The sequence below is a fragment of the Myxine glutinosa genome, chromosome 2 (assembly GCF_964187855.1).
Source record: "Myxine glutinosa chromosome 2, kmMyxGlut1.1, whole genome shotgun sequence".
In the NCBI taxonomy this organism is placed as follows: domain Eukaryota; kingdom Metazoa; phylum Chordata; class Myxini; order Myxiniformes; family Myxinidae; genus Myxine; species Myxine glutinosa.
Genome location: NC_136262.1, coordinates 157,632,142 through 157,654,970, shown reverse-complemented (window position 1 = coordinate 157,654,970; position 22,829 = coordinate 157,632,142). Strand labels below are relative to the sequence as shown.

General features: G+C 42.7%; 1 protein-coding gene across 1 annotated transcript in view; it reads left to right on the top strand.

Moving 5' to 3' along the window:
* Positions 1–22,829, top strand: part of LOC144890815 (uncharacterized) — a 40,064-nt gene that overhangs the window by 4,874 nt on the left and 12,361 nt on the right. The window contains exons 2-3 of the mRNA XM_078772656.1: positions 13,829–14,059; positions 21,712–21,830. Of these exons, the coding sequence (XP_078628782.1) occupies positions 13,829–14,059; positions 21,712–21,830 (350 nt within the window). The remainder of the gene's footprint in view (positions 1–13,828; positions 14,060–21,711; positions 21,831–22,829) is intronic.

Below are 22,829 nucleotides of genomic sequence, written 5' to 3'. Positions count from 1 at the left end.
TTACTTCACAAACAAATCAACCAGACAAACAAAATATATAAAAAGAGGGAGCGGAAGACAAGAGAATGGGAAGCACACAAACACTTGAGAGCACACAACATTTAAGAGCAGGGAGATGTGTGGGAGGGAGAGGGCTTGGGGGGGGAGGAGGCGTGGGAAGGGGGGGGGGGTGGGAGGAGTATAAAACACAAGGACACCAAGGACTTCCAGGACAGAAGTTGGTATTTCAAAAAGTGGAATTGGGGTGAAATTATCGGGGATAGAAAAGATCAAGGTTTTGGATGGGGGAAGATAAGAGATGGTGGTGAACAGCTGTTTTAAAGACCTGGAGGGTGGAGTGGGATTGAAGAGAGTGAGGGAGTCTGTTCCAGAGGCGAGAGAAAAGAGGAATGAAGGAGTGAAGGTGAGCAGAGAGTCTTGATTTTGGCAGTTTAACCATAAAAGGGTTGCCGGCAGATCTTGTGCGACCTGTAGGAATATTTGCAGGACAGAGACAAGAGAGAGCTGGGGGGGCAAGGCCAGAAAGGAGTCGGTAGAAGACGGAAAGACCACCAACCTGCCTGCGGTGAGTGAGTGAGAGGCCCTTGGAGTTAGCTTCATCACGGGAGATTCCAATGATTCTGAATGCTTTGCTTTCAACAGCGTGAAGACGAGCTAGGTGTGAGGCAGGAGCACCAGCCCAGAGGGGAGAGCAGTATTCCATTGAGCTGCGGATGAAAGCCTTGTACGTGGTGAGGAGCTCAGGTGTGCCAAGGAAGGACTTCGCACGACGGAGGATGCCCAGTCAGCGACTGGCTTTGGAGGCCAGATTTGAAATGTGGTTTTCCCAGGAAAGATCATGGCAGATAGTGAGACCCAAAAGTTTGAGTGACAGAACTTGTTGGAGAGGATTATTCAGAAAGTAGATGGGAGGGTTGTCCAGTCGGTCTTTTCGGAGACATCGTAAGAGTGAGAGATTTGTCAGGATTGAAAGACATGTTCCACTTGTTTGCCCAGTCTGTGATTTTGTCCAGGTCTGCAGAGAGTGAGGAGGCTGCAGACTGCCGATCTGAGGGATGAAGAATGGAGCGACAGAGTAGAGTCATCAGCAAAGAGATAGAGAGGATTTTCAAGAGAGTCGGAGAGATGATTGATGAAGACCAGAAAAAGCACAGGGCCCAGAACACTGCCTTGGGGAACTCCAGCCTGAACAGGAAGAGGAGATGAGAGAAACCCATTCAGGGCCACACGTTGACTATGACTAGAGAGGAAGTCCGCCAGCCATGCGTGGAGATTTCCATGGATACCAACAGAGGAGAGTTTGGTGAGCAGAGCGGGGTGCCAGACCGTATCGAAGGCATGTGATATGTCAAGGGAGACAGCTCTAATTTCCTGTTTGGCATTGAGGACCTCCATCCATTGCTGAGAAAGTAGTAGCAGCATGTCCAGAGTAGAGTGACCAGGTCTGAAACCAAATTGATGATCAGAGATCAAGCCATTGGAGAAGAGGAAAGATTTCATATCTGAAGCAATGATGGATTCCATGACTTTACTGATAATTGAGAGAAGGCTGATTGGTCTGTAGTTGCTGGGATCTGTTTTTGCACCTTTTTGTGCAAAGCGGTGATGTTGGCAGATTTCCAAGCAGATGGCAGATGACCTTGAGCAAAAGAGAGTGTGAAGAGAACAGAGAGAGGGAGTGAAAGAGCGGAAGAACAAGATTTTAGGACCCGTGGGCTGATGCCGTCAGGTCCAGTTGCAGAATCAGAGTCGAGGGTTGACAGAAACTTTTCCACCTTGTCAGGATGAAAGGACACAGAGTTCAGGAGCAGCTGGGTACGACTGGGTACGGTGGGTACAGAGAGGGATGGGTTTGGGACACAATATTTAGAGGCAAACACAGAGTTGAGGCATTCAGCTTTTTCACGCGCGGAGTCAGCCGTGTGGCCGTTTGAGGTGAGGGAGGGGATGGAGGGGGAACAAACGCCAGAAACAGATTTGACCAGACGCCACCAGGATTTGGAAGAGGGAGACAGATAAGAGAGTTCTGTCCTGAGAACAGAGAGATATTGTTTCCTGGCTCTCTTGAGGGTGGACACACACTTGTTTCGGGCTTTGTGAAAGGAAATGAGATTTCCTTCCGTTGGATTTGCTTTCCAGGAGACGAAAGCAAGTTGTTTCTGGGCAATAGCCTCACCACAAGATTCCGTGTACCATGGACGGGAGGAAGGGTATGACAACTGAAGACGAGATGGGATAAATCTGTGCATGAGAGAGAGCAGTTTACTTTGGAAGAATTCCCAGGATGAGTTGATGTCAGAGGCGGTAGAGATGGGAGACCAGTCCAGATGATTGATGGCTGCTTGAAGACCATGCCAGTTGGCCTGAGTGAAATGCCAGACTCGTCGACGCTGAGGAGGCTCTCTGAGAATGGTCAGAGAGATGTCCACTTTAACAAGCACATGGTCAGATGAGCCGATTGGAGCAGAAGAAGAGCAGCAGACATTTTCAGGGAAGTTGGTCATAACCAAGTCCAGAAGAGAAGATGCTCCGTTGATTGAGATCCGGGTCGGCAAATTGACAGATTGCGTCAGTCCCAGTGAGTCACAGAAGTCCTTTGCTGAAGAGCCATGGCTGGTGAGAGAGGTACCCACACCCAGCCAACTGGTAGGTGACAATTGAAATCACCACATATGAGGAAGAGAAAGTTGGGATGGGTAGATAGAAGTTGGTCCATGTTATCAGACAGCGAGATGTAGATGGAGTCATCACTATTTGGTGGACGGTACAACACACATATGAACAAAAGGTGGGAGCGAAGGGGAAGCCGTAGCCAAATGTATTCCAGGGGGTGAGGTGGAGAGAGGGCAGTGCAGGGCGAGTGAGGAAGAGAGTTTTTTTATAAAGACAGCAACCCCCCCCCCCCCCCCCTCCAGGACGAGGCTCAGGTCTATCATACCGGAGGAGGGAGTAACCTGGGAGAGATACCAAGGAATCAGAGACATCATGAAGGAGGAAAGTTTCTGTTCAGCAGATCACGTCTGGTTTGTCAGAAGCAACCTTTATGGAGAGATCAGTCAAGTTTGAGCGAAGGCCCCGGATGTTTGAGGTCCATACCGTTAAAGAAGAGGAAGGGGGAGCATCGGATACAGAACGGGGGGGGGGGGGGGGAGCGGTAGGGTATGATGTGGAAGAGGAGGAAGAGGTAGGGAGAGCTGTTCAAGGTGTGTCAGAGATTTCAGAACAGCTTGGAGAAAGGGAAGAATGGGGCGGACAAAAGGTTTGATGGTGATTGGGTGAGGCGCAGTGAGGTGTTGTTTGAGGAGGGGGAAGAGTGAGGCAGAAGGTTGAGGGAGATGAAGGTGAGAGTTGGAAGGGGGAAGAAGCGGGGAGGATGCTTTGAGGAGGAGGGGTGAGAGGGGAGTCTAGGAGGGGAGGAGTGAGGGAGGGTCTCAGAGGGGAGGGGTGTGGGGGGAGTTTAGGAGGGAAGGGGCAAGGGGGGAGATCTGAAAGGGATGGGTGATGGGGAAGATTTGGAGGGGAGGAGAAAGGGGGAATATTTGAAAGGGATGGGTGATGGGGAAGATTTGGAGGGGAGGGGTGAGATTGGATTTTGAAAAATGTACGATTAATGGGAAACGAACATTTCTTGCAAAATGAGTTTCTTGCGAACTTCGAGTCAAAAATACGTTTGAGGACGCTGAAGGATGGGTGGAGTTCTGGAGAGTTTAGGGAATGAATGAAAGAGGCACTGTAGCTGTAAGAGATAGAATTTTTTTTTGGAATGAATAGATTTGGTGAGCAAGTCGAAAGCATCCTTTTATAGAAGAAGAAGAAAAAGGTGTTATAGAATATGACAGAATACCATTCTTCAGGGGACAGATGAAACATTTTATAATGACGTGAACACGTGATCACGAACAACGTGGTCAAAGAACGAACGAACAAATAAGAACGAAACGGATAAGAACAGAGAAGGGAATATAGATATATATATTTTATTTTATTTTTTTTTTATTTTTTTTGAGTTGAGATGAAAACAGAGACAGAGACCGAACGTGGAACGTGAAAAATAGAGACCGAAAGGAACGTGAAAAATAGAGACGGAAAGGAATTGCGAGCGCAATCGAAGAACCGCTGAGACAGAAACAAAGCCTCAAGCCAAGGTCAGACACGGTAGCCTCCTAGTACTACACGAGGCGTCAGAATATGCGACACGAACTGTACCGACGATTCTGTACACAGGTATGAAAAACCAACACCAAGAATACTATTAGAGACACACCAATAGTTACATACACACCGAAAGAAAGATAAAGTTTCGACCTGTGGTAAAGCCGGTATTACGACAAAAACACAATTGTGAAAAGTTACTTATTAACTTCGAAAGCGTGCGCGCATGCACAGCTTTGAAGAGACGTGACGTCACATGACTTCCCGAGACGAGAAGAGACGTGAAGAGACTTTGAAGAGATTTAAAACGTTAGACAAGTGGTCGATGTTCGGGGAAGTTAGGGGGAGAAGAGAAAATCTAAGAAATAAGCAATACAGCGAAGGAAAGAACTTAAATTCGCAGAACACCTATGAACACCGATGGGCCGAGATAAACTAGGCCGCGCACGCGGTGGGACAGAAAAGGGTTAAATTATACAAAAGTTTGCAAGAATTGCAAATCAACAGCAACTGGAAAACATCCTGCAACACATGCACAATAAAAAACGAGTAGAAATTGACGAATACACAAATGGAAAAAATACTTTAACTTTTGCTGCCGTCCAGAGGTCGAACACGCTTCCTTGCTCCAGGGACCGGAAACGGAAGTCAACCATGTGGGTTGACTCGGCCTATCATTCTTCCGATGTTGGCAAAATGAGTACTAGCTTAAACGGGGCACTGCATAAGTGGCACAGCTGCAACTCCAGTAATAATGCACAGGCTGCACACAAAATAATAATAATGTGTGGGATATCGTGTTCCATGAACTCTCTAATTACTCCCACCAGAGAGTAATGCATTCACTCGTGTCTGTGTGTGTGTGTGTGTGTGTGTGTGTGTGTGTGTGTGTGTGTGTGTGTGTGTGTGTGTGTGTGTGTGTGTGTGTGTGTGTGTGTGTGTGTGTGTGTGTGTTCGTGTGTTTGTGAACAAGATATCTGGAAAAGTTCTGAACGGATTTGGATGAAAGTTGGTGGGATGATTGCCCTTGGGATAAGGAAGAATTGATTAGTTTTTGGTGAAGCTCAGGATATTATTCCCGATCCAGGAATTTTTTGAAGGATTTTTTTACCATTGGAAGATGGGGCTCATTTTTTTTAACATTATCGTCTATATATTCTATACTTAACATTGTGATATGAAAATAGTTTTCATATTTGTTGTAAATGTAGTTTAAACTCGTGGTTATGCGTTAGAGCGGTGTATTTTTTTATCAGCGTCGTCTTCAATGTTCATTTTTTTCTAATAAAGACATATTCTGTCATTTTAAAACCACCAAAGTGTGTATTAGGTTTCCCTGTTTCATAAAATGTATCGTTTGATACGTATAATGCTTTAAAACTGTTTTTTGTTGTTGTTTTTTATACCTCAGAAGAGATAACATTTAGCTCAGCGAATGTCATTCGCGGTGTCAGTATTTGATGAACTTATAAAAACTTAGTTCCAGATTTGTCAATGGCTGAGGTATATTAACAAACGAATAAAACAGATTTGGCAAAATTCCAACTTTTTTTTAAAAAGATCACATATTCCCCCAGGGTTGTGAGAGGCTGAAGAAGAAGAAACCTCGCATGGGCTTCCCAGACCAAATAAATAATTCTGGTTCTGGCTCTGCGATTTTCAGGTTTATTACTCCCGCTAGGGAGTAACGCATTCGATCGTGTCCGTCCGTGTGTGCGTGTGCGTTCGTATGTTCGTGTGTTCGTGTGTTTGTGAACAAGATATCTGGAAAAGTTCTGAACGGATTTGGATGAAAGTTGGTGGGATGATTGCCCTTGGGATAAGGAAGAATTGATTAGTTTTTGGTGAAGCTCAGGATATTATTCCGGATCCAGGAATCTTTTTTGGAAATTTTTTTGGGAAAGATTTTTTTCTGTTTTACTGCATTAAAGCTTTTATTCTTATTCTTAAATGATGTTTTTCTCCTCGAATTCCGAGATATATCAAAATTAATTCTCTGACAGTTAGGGCTTACTTCCTTTTTCATTTATTGTTTTGGGGAGAGGGGATGTTCAACAAAACGTATTATTCCAACTTGACCCACGGCGGGAGTATGCGCTCTACTGAGTGGCGTTCTAGTTGTATAAGTACTTGAGTACTATAATATAAATTGGTTACTGAAGATAGTTTTGTTATCAATAAGGTGTTAATTTGATTGTTTAAAAAAAAAAAGGAGGTTTTCTGCAAATCAGCTTTAGCGATATGAATAATATCCGTATTACATGATGTGGCATCACCAGGGCTGGCCACAGGGAGAGAAAGTATATTTCGACCTCAAAACTCATTATATCATTACAAGTTTGTTTAACAAGTGTTTCTCAAACAATAACTAGAACTGCATTTAGTAGAGAGACTATACCTCCGCTCGGTTGAACATTTTCCATTTTGCATCCAGTGATAGGTCATATTTGGATTCGTACCTGAATCAAAATCTAATTGGCAAAATCGAATAGGCTTTTGGGGGGGGGGGGGGGGGGAAACCAGATCGAGGCTCATGTAAGAGCTAACATTAATGACAAAAACAAACAAACGGACACATAAGACATAATAAAGGGAGTGGGAGACAAGATGGGAAGAGATGGGGAAGCACACAAGTACAACATTTGAGAGCAGGGACATCGGGAGATCTGTGGGAGGGAGAGGGCTTGGGGGGAGGAGGCATGGGAAGGGGTGGGAGTGGTGGGAGAGGTAAAAAAAAACAAACACGTGGACACAGCTAGGACTTCCAGGAAAGAAATCGGTATTTCAGGAAAGAAGTCGGTATTTCAGAAAAGTGGATCTGGGGTGAATTAACCGGGGTAGAAAAGATCAAGGTTTTGGATGGGGGAAGATAAGAGATGGTGGTGAACAGCTGTTTGAAAGACCTGGAGGGAGGAGTGGGATTGAAGAGAGTGATTGAGTTTGTTCCAGAGGCGGGAGTAAAGAGGAATGAAAGAGTGAAGGTGAGCAGAGAGTCTTGATTTTGGCAGTTTAACCATAAGAGGGTTGCTGGTAGATCTTGTGCGACCTGTAGGAATATTTGGGGGACAGAGCACAGACATGGCTGGGGGGCTAGGTCAGAGAGGGGTCGATAGAAGACAATTTACCCAACTTGTTACAATTGTTACAACAACAGTTACAAAATTGTCACTTACCCAACTCATCCACCACGTTTTGTCCAATTATGTCCACAGCCATTTAAGATATCATGCTCACAGACAAACAGACAGACAGATACACAGACACACAGACAGACAGACAGATGGACAGACACAGAGACAGACAAACATACAGACAAACAGACAACCAAACAGACAAATAGACAGACAGACAGATAGAGAGACAAACAAACAGAAACACAGACAAACAGACAGACAGATGGACAGACAGACAGACAGACAGACAAACATGGGTGAAAACACAATCTTCGTCGCCCTTCGGTAATGGTGGTAAAACATTCCATCTTTCTCTTTCTCTCTATTTTCAGTTTAAACCATCAATGACATCTCACCAATAAATGAATGAATGAATGATCGTTGTTTATAGAGGCGTTTCCCATTAGCAGGGCCTTACATTTATGTGACGTCACCTTGCAGTTGCTCTATCCTTGTGAAGTAGATGAAGTACCTGTAGAAACAGATTCTGTCATTCCTTTTAAATTATCCAATGAAAATGATTCCACTGCATTTATTCTCCTGTTATTGATGCTGTTCTTACGTTGTTTGCTGTTCTGTGTATGTCATGTCCTAGTCAATCATCCTCTATTCCTGACTAAGCTCATCTATGCCTTCCTTCTTTAATAGCCTGTCCCTCAGGATTCTTTGGGCAAAATTGTCAGATTCCATGCGATTGTGGCATGAATATTACTTGCGAGCCAGAAACCGGGGCCTGCCATTGTCAACCTGGCTGGGAAAACCATCATTGCGAGGCTGGTATGGGAATGTGCTTCTACAAATCACTATTTCAATGCTTTATTTCCTTGATTTTACCAACTGTGAATTTCCAAAGATATATATCAAATGTTGATTTTTAAATTTTTTTTTTTTTTTTTTCACAAAGGGTGATTTAAAAATAAAAATCTTAAGAATGGAATAGATTGGAGGACTCATAACAATGCGCTACAACCACATTGCAACCTTGTTTTTATTTTTACCTGCCCCTTTTGTGAGAGGATTTGTTTTTAGAATACACAACTTTCGAAATGTTGTCATCCACCCCAGAATGCTCGGTGCGCATGCGCCCTTAACGTATATAGCAAAACTTAAGGTTTTCCACCCGAGGAAACAGCGCAACATAACGTATATAGTGGGTGTGAGATCATGATTGTTACCTAAAATGGCTAACAAAGGTTCTAAAATAAGCCAAAAATGCTGAAGAAAGTACCAGAGAAAAAGGGAGCTGGGAGCTGTGAGGGCTGTTAAATATACTAGCTGGTCGCCCATGGTAAAAATACCATGATATTAAAATAACAGGAAGTGTTTTATTCTGGTGCTGGTTGAACGAGCTAACATGAGGCAGTATTATTGTTTTCCCATAGGTTTGGATTAATTTGAAGCAACTTTTATTTAATTTATTGTCTCCAAGGAGCACTTCCGTGTTTGAGGGCGGAACAGACAGACAGCATTGCCTTATTCAAGATATTGTATAGAGTATTGTGAAATTCCAGAATCATCATATTTCTTAACAGCAAATAAAAAATAAGAAAAAAAATTCTGGATGGATTGACGCAGCAGTCTGTTGCCTTATACACTGCCCAGGTTAAATTAATTATTGGTTCAATTGAAAAAACGAAATTTTCCTGTATGCTTGGATTAATTTGAAGTAACTTTTCCTGAATATTTTCTTCTCTCCGAGGAGCGTTTCTATGTTTCAGAGTGGGACAGACAGACAGAAAGATGGCATTAGCCTAATATATTGTTACGTTTGTGGGGGTAGAGGATGGTTTACCATAGTACAGGTGGGATCGTATAGGTGTAGCATGGACCGTGGATGCGTAGGAGACATATCGATGTATTAAGTTGGGAAACTGGAGCTTAAGGTTGTTTTTGTGTCTTCACACCAGGGGTGGAGCGGTGTTAAGTGGGTAGGGGTTAAGGTTCGTTTTCCCCCAGTTTGTGATTTCCCCTTGTGGCTTTCCCTACGATTTTACATTTACAAGGTCGGCCATGCAAAATGTCCATGAAATCACCACCAAAGCCAACAGTGCCGGACATTGCCGATCGGCGAATAAGCCACGCATTAATGAAGTTCACGCCAAGTAATGCCAGCAGGCCATGCCACGAAGTTCGTCATTGGTCATGGAGATGGGGTAATCCAATAGCGCCCGGTAATTGGATGACGTGACATCATCGAGAAGGTTTGGGAAGGAAGAAGAAGAATCCCTCATTCTCTCTCTCGGACTGGCTTTTGTCCTTGGGGGTCGCTTTTTGGTCTCGTGTGCACCTGTGAGTAGACTTTCCGGAACTTTTGTGAAACTTTTGCGATCGTCAAGAGGAGCAATAAGGCGGCAGTTTTCGGGGCTGTTGGCGCTTCGGACGGAGAGAGAGATTTTTGTATACTCAATCGAGGCTCGTGAAAGAGCTGACATTTACTTCACAAACAAATCAACCAGACAAACAAAATATATAAAAAGAGGGAGCGGAAGACAAGATGGGGAGAGAAGGGGAAGCACACAAACACTTGAAAGCACACAACATTTGAGAGCAGGGAGATGTGTGGGAGGGAGAGGGCTTGGGGGGAGGAGGCGTGGGAAGAGGGGGGGGGGGGGAACAGCTCACGTGACGACTCTGTGTGTGTCGCTGTCGTCTACTCGGGTGCAATATTGGGCACTCAGGCACAGGAGGCGTTGGACTTGGCCACCCTGTACTGCCGACTTAATTCAATGATCTTGTTGAGCAAGCTGAGTGCCAGCCGACTAAAATAATCCATTTTTTTATTTTATCTTTCCACTTGTGTGTTTTTGTGTCCTTATGGAGGATCCCTCAAAGTTGCGAAGTAGGATTTATTTTAACTCAACCTCTATTTCACATTTAATGACGTTTAATGACATTTATTTCACATTTATTACACATTTGTGGTGTTCGGAAGGGCATCCGGCCATAAAAACATTGCCTCAAACAGGAAACCATGATTGTCATGGGGCCCGCAAGGCTAACCCCCGCTCTAGCGGGGAAAATGGCCTTAAAACGATCATTCATTCATTCATTCATTCATTCATTTCATTCTTTATTTCACATTTACTTTCATTAAATCCTTGTTGTTGCATTTCATTTGTTGTGTCTTGTTTGCATGGTGTTGGGTCCGAGAATAAACCCATGTGGCTCCGTCCAGGAAAGCATCCTATTGCCTTCTGTCCCACGTGCGCCATAAAATCCACCGCCATTATTCGGCCGTTTGCCTCGGAAATAAAGGACAATTATGGCTATTCGTCACCTAGCGGTATAATGCCTTCTGTCCCACGCGCGCCATAAAATCCACCGCCATTATTCGGCCGTTTGCCTCGGAAATAAAGGACAATTACGGCTATTCGTCACCTAGCGGTATAATCATAAAAGGCAGTGTCCGTCTGTCCGTCCATCTGTCTGTCTGTCTCCTCCATAACTCCAAAACCATGAAACCTACACTGCACTACACTCCTTCCCCCTTAAGTCACATCGTCTTTCAAATATGCTGTTCATACAATGCGTCTAAAAGAAACACGCAGACATTGAGCCGTGGACATGATCGGCGACAGTGAGGCATTGGAAACAGATGACGACTCCCCACCAGATACAAAACTAGGCTCAACCGAAACTGGAGGAACATCCACTCTACTCTCGCTGCTCTCGCTCGCTTACCGGACCAGACTCTACAGTTGGATGGGCAGCTGGCCGAAACGTGGTCACGGGCACCTCAATGGATGAGTCATGGGCACCTCCCCCTCCTCGCCCCCCCCACCCCTCCTCGCCTCCTCTCTCCTCTCTCTCTTCCATCCCCCTCCACCATCCCTTCTTCTCTCCTCCTTCCCTCCTCTCTCTCCCCCTCCCTATCCACTCCCTTTCCTTCCCCTTCCCCTCCTCCTCCCCCCTTCCTCCTCTCCCTCCCCTCTCCTCCCCCTTTCCCTTCCCCTCCCCATTCCTCTTTCCCCTTCCTCCCCCCTTCACCTACCTTCCTTCCCCTTCTCCTCCCCCCCCTTCCTTCCCCCTTCCCCTTTCCTTCCCTACCCCTTCCCTCTCCCTCCTCCCTCCCATTCCCTTCCCCTCCTCCTACCTCATCTCCTCCTCTCCTCTTCCTCCCTCCTCTCCTCACCCCCCCTCTCATTCATATTCCCTGTCAGGAAGTGACTCATTGTTACCCGGCAACAGTGGGTACTTTTGCTTGTATATATATATATAAAGTCACGTGAAAAAGTAAGTACACCCCATGTAAAGTTTTGACTTTTTCAATATATTTCAACATACAGCTATTTGATCTTCATTTCAACAATATTGATAGATAAAGGTGATATAATATAACAAATATCATGCAACATTTACATTTTGTAGTCCATTGTATAATTTAAATAAACATAAATACAAATTTCGCATGTGGAAAAAGTAAGCACACCCCTACATTTATCACTACTTCAAATACCTAAAATTAGAATGAGGTGCACCAGCTCAGGTGCAAATGATTAGAACATCGTTAGAGAGGATATTGGAGGAACCTGTCTTATTTACACCTCAGAAATTTAGTGTGGTTTGCTCTTTGTTGTTGAAGTGTGCGGCGTCACCATGCCTAGATCAAAAGAGCTCTCTGAGGCCTTCAGAAAGAAGGTTATAGATGCCTACGAGTCTGGGAAGGGATTTAAAAAGATCTCCAAACAATATTTGAAATCAATCATTCGACTGTCTGGAAGATCATCTAAAAGTGGAGAAGATTCCATACAACTGCCAACTTGTTCAGGCCAGGCCGCCCCAGCAAGTTCAGCCCGAGAGCAGACCGCAAGATGCTGAAAGAAGTCTCTAAGAACCACAGAATGTCATCACGGGACCGACAGGTAGCTCTTGCCACTGTTGATGTCAAAGTGCACGAGTCTACCATTAGAAAGAGGCTGCACAAATTTGATCTACATGGAGGTGTGCCAGGAGGAAACCTTTGCTGTCCAGAAAGAAACATACCAGTAAATCCACCAAGGAATGGCTGAAAAGAAAGAAATGAAGGGTTCTGGAATGGCCAAGTCAAAGCCCGGATCTAAATCCCATCGAGATGTTGTGGGGGGATTTGAAACGAGCTGTGCATCCAAGAAACCCCTCAAACATCGCACAGCTGAAAGAATTCTGCATGGAGGAGTGGGCAAAAATTTCTCCCAGTCGACGTCAGAGACTGGTAGACCGTTATAAGAAACGCCTACTTGAGGTTGTTTCTTCCAAAGGGGGCAATACCACCTATTAGAGCCAAGGGTGTACTTACTTTTTCCACATGCGAAATTTGCATTTATGTTTATTTAAATTATACAATGGACTACAAAATGTAAATGTTTCATGATATTTGTTATATTATATCACCTTTATCTATCAACATTGATGAAATGAAGATCAAATAGCTGTGTTGAAATATGTTGAAAAAGTCAAAACTTTACATGGGGTGGACTTACTTTTTCACGTGACTGTATATATATATATATATAGTTCCGGGCCGCAAGTTTGTTTAGTTCCGAGGCCACAAAATAAATTAGGCTAGATTTTTGCATCTGTTGCTAAAAGGAGAATCTTCCGTGTGTGTGTGTTTGTGTTTGTGTGTGTGTGTGTCTGTGTCCTATGAGGTCTATTTAGCATCCATACGTCATTTTGGACGTCACATATTGGCAATTCCACACACACAATAACCCTCACTCTGGTAGGGGTCAGTAGTTAAATCATTTGCACGATTACACATGTGCAGGCAAAAATTGCAAATCGTCTCCCAACGCTCGTGGGAGGGAGAGCGGGCGGTGGAATTATTTTGTGCCATATTTTAGTTTGATTTCAAGGCTCGTACAAGAACTAACACACATTATGATTCATGATTCATACTTTATAGTCGAAGATGACCTTTATAGTTAACGTGTCATCCCTAAATCTGAGTAAACCCAACTTCACCGCAAATACTGGCCAATCACGTGCCTACCAACCACATACAAACTGCTGACAGGAATCATCACAAAAATGATGTAGCATCGTCTGACACAGCAAGGAGGTTTAGAGGCAGAACAAAAGGGACAGAACATAACAACAGAGGTTGTTATGACATAACAACAGACATAACAACATAACAACATAACTGCAGGACATAACAACAGAGGTTGTTATGAAACAATTGACCACCTACTACTGAACAAGGCCATACTTGAAAATTGCAAAATGCAAAGACCTTAGGGTCTTCATGATCTTAATGAGTATCGGGGTTGCAAAGGTTTGAAAGAGTCTTTGGGGTCGTAAAGGGTCTTAGGATTAAGAAAAAAAGGTTTTGTAGATCCATATATACTGCATTGGCCTGTTATTGCGAGCTGCACGTGGCGTCCTCATCGGGTTAAATGATGGAATTGTACTTTGGTCTTGTCAATGTCTAAGCAACTGCAGCAAATCTTTATCAGGGCTTTCATTGCCAGGCATAACAGACTAAAACGTGGCCTAGTCTTTGCTGTGGATCACTCTTGCAGCTTCACAAGGCTCTCGCGGTGCCAGCATGACTGCGGTGCCCCGTCGGGCATCGGGAGCCACCCTTTCTCTGGCACTCCTCTTGCTGGTTCTACTTCTTGCACTGTCGCTTCTGCTGCTGTTACTATTGTTGCTCGGACGCCGGGGTGTAGCTGAAAAGGCCTTGGCTCATGATGCAGACGTGTCACATGCAACATCCAACCAGCTCTTTTGTGCTGACACCTCTCTGACTGGTATGTCCATTTTCTATGCTGTCTGGAAAGCCTTATTGGTACCACTGCCCATTAATTGTTCATTCATCTGTTGATAAAACTGCAACTGGAACTATCCGATGCCAATAGGAACCATCTACTAAATACATATGGGTGGAATATTTGATCCCCTCTCCCTTCTTTTTTTTGTATACAATGTCGAGGCTTAAGAGTAGCTATAACCTAGAACGGATCAGGACGTAGCAGAGCATAAGGAACAGCAGAAGAGATGGGGGATGGGGTAGGGAGTGGTGGGGACACTCCAACAGCAGAGTTGAGGAACAAAATTGGAGACCTGAAGAAATAAAGGATGTGGGGACGAATGAAGGCTAGGAGAGGAAACACAGGGTGAACGAGATGAATGCAGCCACAAACTCTCAATTACAGAAGTGGCAGAAAAAGGTGGAATCTTGGAAAGAGGTGGACTTGGGGAATGTTACTGGGGGTAGAAAGGATCATAGTTGTGGATGGGGGATGACCCAAGATGGTGGTGAATAGCTGTCTTGAAGACCTGGAGTGAAGAGTGAGTTTGAAGAGACCGATAAAGTTGGTTCCACATGTTCCACAGTTGGAAAAAGAGGAACGAATGAGTGGAAGTGAGCAGTTAGTCTCGAATTTGTGGGTTTCACCAGAAGGGGGTTACTGGCAGAGCGTGTGCACTCTTCAGAAACCTGTAAGGCGGGGAACAGCGGATGGGAATGGGCAGAGAGTGCAAGAGCAGAAAGGAGGCGGTAGAATACAGAGACCACCGACCTGTCTCTGATGTAAAACTGATAGGCCCAGAAACCACCCGCCAATCCCAATTTTCCGTACCTCCTACATTCCTCTCTTAAACTATCCTAACAGCTCCATTTTCCACTGCTCCACTTTATTGTACACCGCTCCTTTCCTATGCCATCTCCAGGCATTGCAAATCGTCATTGCCGGGCACCAAAGGGGGCTCGGCAGTGACGCACGCTGAAAGAGAGTACTCAGTTTTCACTCTGGTTTCTTGTTTGTTGTACACCGCTCCTTTCCTATGCCATCTCCAGGCATTGCAAATCGTCATTGCCGGGCACCAAAGGGGGCTCGGCAGTGACGCACGCTGAAAGAGAGTACTCAGTTTTCACTCTGGTTTCTTGTTGTACACCGCTCCTTTCCTATGCCATCTCCAGGCATTGCAAATCGTCATTGCCGGGCACCAAAGGGGGCTCGGCAGTGACGCACGCTGAAAGAGAGTACTCAGTTTTCACTCTGGTTTCTTGTTTTCTTTCTTGGTTGTCCGGACGATATCTCAGCCATCCTTTGAGCTAGGAAGCTGAAATTTCGGCACAGTAGTGAGCAAGTCCTTTGTCAAATACGGTATTTTTTGTTTTTTGAATAATCAATTAATTGAGGAGTTATTTAATTATTAGCGTTTAATTAAGTACTTATTTAATTAATTAAATTTCATTTATCTTCTGACCATTATTAACTCAGGCACCTTTTGAGTTAGGAAGCTGATATTTGGACATGCCAATGACCAGGTGATTTGGCTGCAAAGGATATTTTTGATTTATTAATTAATCAATTAATCGATTAATTATTTAATTATTCGATTAATGACAAAAAATTTTTTTTTTTTTAAGTTACAGATTCTGATGAAATAGTGGTAGTTTATGTGTTCTCTGACCAAATTGATTAATAATTTAATTTTTTTATGATTATTATTTATTTATTTTCATAATTGATCATTTATTTATTTTCTTTCTCATTTGGCCAATATCTCAGGCACCTTTTGAGCTGGGAAGCTAATATTTGGACATGAGTGACCAAGTGATGTGGCTATCAAGGATATTTTTGATTTATTGATTAATCATTTCATCTATTAAGTATTTATTGATTAATCGATTAATTATTTATTGAGTAATCAATTAATTATTTAATTTTTTATAAATGACTTATTTAATTAAATTTCTAAAAGATACATCTTCGGATGAAGCACTACTGGTTTAGTTATGCGATTAGCCAATTGATTATGAAAATATTTTGTGATAATCTTTTATTGATTTTAATTATACAATTAATCAATCAATTAGTGTACACCTCTCCCTCCCAATGCAGCCTCAATGAGCTGCACTGCGGTATTGCCGGGCGCCGGAGGCGCCCCGGCAATGCCGCGCTGCAGCATATTTAATTATTTGGCATGGGGCGGTGTACTTTGAATGTATGTGTACTTGTTTGTTTGTTTGTTTTCTTTCTTGGTTGTCCGGACGATATCTCAGCCATCCTTTGAGCTAGGAAGCTGAAATTTCGGCACAGTAGTGAGCAAGTCCTTTGTCAAATACGGTATTTTTTGTTTTTTGAATAATCAATTAATTGAGGAGTTATTTAATTATTAGCGTTTAATTAAGTACTTATTTAATTAATTAAATTTCATTTCTCTTCTGACCATTATTAACTCAGGCACCTTTTGAGTTAGGAAGCTGATATTTGGACATGCCAATGACCAGGTGATTTGGCTGCAAAGGATATTTTTGATTTATTAATTAATCAATTAATCGATTAATTATTTAATTATTCGATTAATGACAAAAATTTTTTTTTTTTTAAAGTTACAGATTCTGATGAAATAGTGGTAGTTTATGTGTTCTCTGACCAAATTGATTAATAATTTAATTTTTTTATGATTATTATTTATTTATTTTCATTATTAATCATTTATTTATTTTCTTTCTCATTTGGCCAATATCTCAGGCACCTTTTGAGCTGGGAAGCTAATATTTGGACATGAGTGACCAAGTGATGTGGCTATCAAGGATATTTTTGATTTATTGATTAATCATTTCATCTATTAAGTATTTATTGATTAATCGATTAATTATTTATTGAGTAATCAATTAATTATTTAATTTTTTATAAATGACTTATTTAATTAAATTTCTAAAAGATACATCTTCGGATGAAGCACTACTGGTTTAGTTATGCGATTAGCCAATTGATTATGAAAATACTTTGTGATAATCTTTTATTGATTTTAATTATACAATTAATCAATCAATTAGTGTACACCTCTCCCTCCCAATGCAGCCTCAATGAGCTGCACTGCGGTATTGCCGGGCGCAGGAGGCGCCCCGGCAATGCCGCGCTGCAGCATATTTAATTATTTGGCATGGGGCGGTGTACTTTGAATGTATTTGTACTTGTTTGTTTTCTTTCTTGGTTGTCCGGACGATATCTCAGCCATCCTTTGAGCTAGGAAGCTGAAATTTCGGCACAGTCGTGAGCAAGTCCTTTGTCAAATACGGTATTTTTTGTTTTTTGAATAATCAATTAATTGAGGAGTTATTTAATTATTAGCGTTTAATTAAGTACTTATTTAATTAATTAAATTTCATTTCTCTTCTGACCATTATTAACTCAGGCACCTTTTGAGTTAGGAAGCTGATATTTGGACATGCCAATGACCAGGTGATTTGGCTGCAAAGGATATTTTTGATTTATTAATTAATCAATTAATCGATTAATTATTTAATTATTCGATTTATGACCCAAAAAAATTTTTTTTTTAAGTTACAGATTCTGATGAAATAGTGGTAGTTTATGTGTTCTCTGACCAAATTGATTACCAATTTAATTTTTTTATGATTATTATTTATTTATTTTCATTATTAATCATTTATTTATTTTCTTTCTCATTTGGCCAATATCTCAGGCACCTTTTGAGCTGGGAAGCTAATATTTGGACATAAGTGACCAAGTGATGTGGCTATCAAGGATATTTTTGATTTATTGATTAATCATTTCATCTATTAATTATTTATTGATTAATCGATTAATTATTTATTGAGTAATCAATTAATTATTTAATTTTTTATAAATGACTTATTTAATTAAATTTCTAAAAGATACATCTTCGGATGAAGCACTAGTGGTTTAGTTATGCGATTAGCCAATTGATTATGAAAATATTTTGTGATAATCTTTTATTGATTTTAATTATACAATTAATCAATCAATTAGTGTACACCTCTCCCTCCCAATGCAGCCTTAATGAGCTGCACTGCGGTATTGCCGGGCGCCGGAGGCGCCCCGGCAATGCCGCGCTGCAGCATATTTAATTATTTGGCATGGGGCGGTGTACTTTGAATGTATGTGTACTTGTTTTTCTTTGTTTCTGTTTCACTTTTTGGTTCACGAGTTATCAAGTGACCACTATATTCGTCATGTGTGTGTGTCTGTCTGGGTGTGTGTCTGTGTGTCTGTCTGTCCGCAGCATAACTACCCAATGATATCATCTGATCTTGATGAAACTTGGGTGGGAGGTTGATATCATGATCTAGTTGTGTCCTGCCTAGAGTGCGCGTATTGCGCCCATTGTGGGCGGAGCCACGCCCGAAAAAGATGTCTTTTTAGGGGGTAATCGAGTTCAAGCTACATCTTCTCCGAGGGGTTTGGTGGAATCTGACAGGGGTTTCGATATTTGGTTAGGCCAATGTCATATGTCTAGCCCCACGAAGTTCGATTTTTCAATTATTTTTTTTTCCCCCATTTTTAAAATTTATTAATTTATTTATTTTTCATTTCATTTTTCACCGAATTTTCGGTATTTTATAGCTTACTAACCTCATAACTGATTATACATTATTTTCTATCTCATTTCAAGGTCAGTAACCTTCGTTTTGACATTTCCAGGCCTGGCCTGTCCGGGCCTGTTTCGGTTATAGTCCGTCCTTTGTCAATGAATACCACTCGCTCGTGAACCATCGTCGTCTCCTGACTTGTCTCCTTTACAGCCATGTTGCTTACTTGCAGGAGTACCCGGCGTTGCCGGGGGGGGGGGGGGGGGTGGAGCAGAAGAGGTAGGGGTGAGGAGGGGAGTAGAAGGGGGAGGAAAGGTGGAGGTGAGGGGAAAGGGTGGGGGTGGGGGAGGGGGGGGGGAGATATACCACATATACATCTTTTTGGGGGTGGAGGTGGCTTTGACAGACCCCTCCGTTTTGGCGCAGGGGGGGAAGGGAAGGAGGAAACGTTTTCCCATGCAAAGAGTGCTTCATAACCTCAGTGTTTCACAGGTGAAAAAGGAAATTGTAATACCCTCTGCTACCATCACCAGGTGGTGCTACACGGTACACATTTACATAGAGAATTTCGACCCTTTCCTGGTCCCCACACCCCCGAATGCGGCCGCGGTTACAAAGCCTATGTTACCCCCCGGATAAAGTTGTATTTGTATTTGTACCCCGAGTAAAGTATATAAGTGTTTATAACTGGACTCACTTAAAGCTTTTTGCTTAAAACACTCCCAAGCACTCACTGGTGAACCTCTGAAAGTTTGACGAAGATACGTTCAGCCATCTCTGAGAAAAATGGCGACACAGCCAGACAGACCAACGGATCTCTTATATAATAGATATAATGTGCTTTGTAAACGACCTCTTGTATAATGGGGTCCAGTTCTGAAGGTTAATTTGCTTATGGATTACATCATGTAACAGTTTTTCATTCTAGTAAGTCAGAGTAGTTTTGAAGGCTTTCTTTTACCATTTCGAGGATGGATGGTGGCCAAAAAATATTGGCACCCTTGCACGTTTTTAAAATAACTCAAAATTTTCTCTAAAATAAGTTGATATTGACGAAAGTATTTTGTCTCAACATTTCGTTATTTCACTGTTAATATTACAGAACATTTGTTTTTTATTCAGACATTAATACAGTATATCCTTTTAAATCAGAAAATAAACAGAAATGGCATTTACATAGTTATTGACAATTAAACCTGGTGTTGGCTTAGCGGTTAGGGTGCCGGCTTGGGATCCTAGGATCCTGGGTTTGAATCTCAGTCGATCGCTGAATTAACACTAGAGGGGTTGACTCAGCCTGTCATCCTTCCGAGGTCGGCAAATTGAGTACCAGTTCACTGGTAATTCCCTGTGCGTAGCAAGGTGAACTAACAGGATTGGTGGCAGGAAGGGCATCCGGCTGTAAAACATTGCTTCAAAAAGGGGACCGGACCACTGTGCCCCAAAAAGGCCAACCCCAGCTCTGCAGGAAAAAATGGCCTCTAAAGGTGGTTCTTCGTCTTCTTATATTGACACCCCAGACTTAATATTTGGTAGTATTGACACCCCAGACTTAATATTTGGTAGCACAGCCTTTGGACAAAATAACTGCAGTCAAGTGCTTCCTATAGGCATGAATGAGCTTCCTACACTACTCCACTGGCAGTTTGACCCACTCTTCTTGTGAAAACTGCAGCAGTTCTCCCAGATTTGAAGGGTGCCTTCTCCCAACTGCTGTTTTCAGATCTCCCCACAGGTGTTCAATGGGATTTAGATCTGGACTCATTGCTGGCCACTTCAGAACAGTCCAGCGTTTTGTCTTGAACCATTCCTGAGTGATGTTTGAAGTGTGTTTGGGGTCATTGTTCTGCTGCAAGACCCATGACCTTCGACGGAGACCCAGCTTTCTGACACTTGGTTGAACATTTCGCTCCAAAATGTTTGGTAATCTCCTGATTCAATGATGCCATGCACACATTTAAGGCACCCAGTGCCAGAGGCAGCACAGCAACCCCAAAACATCACTGAACGTCCTCCATGTTTGACTGTAGGGAAGGTGTTCTTTTCTTTGAAGGCTTCATTTTGTTTTCTGTAAACATAGAGATGATGTGCTTTACTAAAAAGCTTTAATTTGGTCTCATCTGTCCACAGGACATTCTACCAGAAGGATTTTGGCTTGTCCAGGTGTGTTTTGGCAAACTCCAGTTGGGCTATCTTATTTCTCTCTCTCACAGCATTGGGGTCCTCCATGGAACACCTTTTCATTGAATTGGCGATGGATGGTGCGAGTTGAAACTGTCGTACATTGTATTTGAAGGTCAGCTTGAATCTGTTTGGCAGTTGATCGAGGTGCTTTCTTCACCATTTGAACAATCCTTCGTTGCAATCTTTGATCAAGATTTCTCTTGCGGCCACGTCCAGGGAGGTTGGTTACAGTGCCATGGGCCTTAAACTTCCTGATAACATTGTATACGGTGGACAAAGGAACATCAAAGTCTATGGATATGGACTTGTAGCCTTGAGATTGTCCATGCTTGGGTACAATCTTGTGTCTGACCCCCTCAGACAATTCTCTGGTTTTCTTTCTTTTCTCCATGCTCATTTCGGTACATACAGTGACACAAAACAGCAGAATGACCCCTTTTCTCTATTCAAATTCGTTGAATGAGTGATTTTTATATTGCAGGCACCTGCAACTCACCACCGGTGAGTTCAATTCCAAAGTAAAGGAGAATCACCTGCTTGAAATCGAATGATTTCTAACAACTTCTAAAAGGTGCCAATAATATTGTCTGGGCCATTTTAGGATTTCTGTGTGGAATAAGCTAAGATTTAGTACGTTTTTTCAGCTTTTTTTTGTTTTGTTCCACTGCAAACCAAAGAAATACATATGTGGATACCAAAATATATTTTAATTTCAACAATTTTATGGAAGAAGCCTGGTGCATTATTTTAAAGAAGTGCAAGGGTGCCAATATTTTTTGCCATGACTGTACTTGCAATAACGTTGACAAACACATGCTGGTATGGTACGTCTAATGTTTGGGTGGTACAGATTTGTGTAATAAGCTTGTGAATTGTATTTGTAACCTCCCTGTCTAATTCTTGTTTCAGAGCCGAGTGATTATGCCAGGAACCACACTCTATGTTGCCGTAGTCCCTGCGTCCAGTCCCTGCGAAGGATCTCACTCAACCAATCGGAAAATAACCAGTTGCCTCGAAGAGGTAGCAAGGTGAGAGGTGTCCATCCAGTGATCTGAACAGGACAGTGTCATAATTGCCTCTTCCTTTTTTGCTCATCAAAGTCTTTTGGAAAGTAGGGGTAGGAAAGAGGAATGGACTAAGAGTCAATCACAGTGAGTAGACTAGCATCAGCATGTAGACCAGGCCCCGGTTGCTCAAAACCCGGATAATTTAATCACTGAATAAGAGCTATCCTGTGGTTAAAATTATTAATGGAAGGTTAACTAATTAATGGATAAACTACGGTTGTTCATAGGATGAATAAGGAAGGGTAGAATAGCCTATACGCCGGATAAGGGCGAGATAAGGTGTGAATACATTTTTTATAGATACATGCAATCCCCAAATACTCGTGTTTGGTCCTTTGCTGGCAAAACAATAATGGTGGCAAAAGACAGTCAAATTAGAAAGAGGAAGGTAAATTTATGCTAACTGAATGTGATATGCTATGTCGGGCGACAATAGTATGTAAAGGTGATCAGGAGTAAATTTTCCAACACTCAAAGGAATGATGAGGAGAAGAACAATAGTGGGGCGGCTTAGCCCAAATATTCAAAAGAATTGTGCATTTTGTGATACAAGCACCAAATTTGGCACAAATGTACATTAATATGTTGCGAACATTTTCAGATATTGGGCCACTTGAAATTCCGTAATTTTTTTTTTCAAATTTTTTCCAATTTCGTAATTTCAAATTTTTCGGGTGACACCGTCACAATTTCGGTCTTCGAGGCTGGCCGATAGGCAAAGTGTGACCGGAAGGGACGAGGTTCTCCTGACCACGTGGCCCTCGATCTGGGAAGCGAGAGGCGTTCCATTAGTGGACGCGCCCCTCACGCCCGACTTTTGGGCGGCCCCGGCAGGCCGTTTGTTTTGACGTTCCGTGACAGGCCCCGCACCCCCACCTCCGGGCCGACCGGAAGCTTGTGCTGAGTACATCATACCTGAACAACTCAGTGAGGCAGAACACAGCAGTGCACACCAGGGTG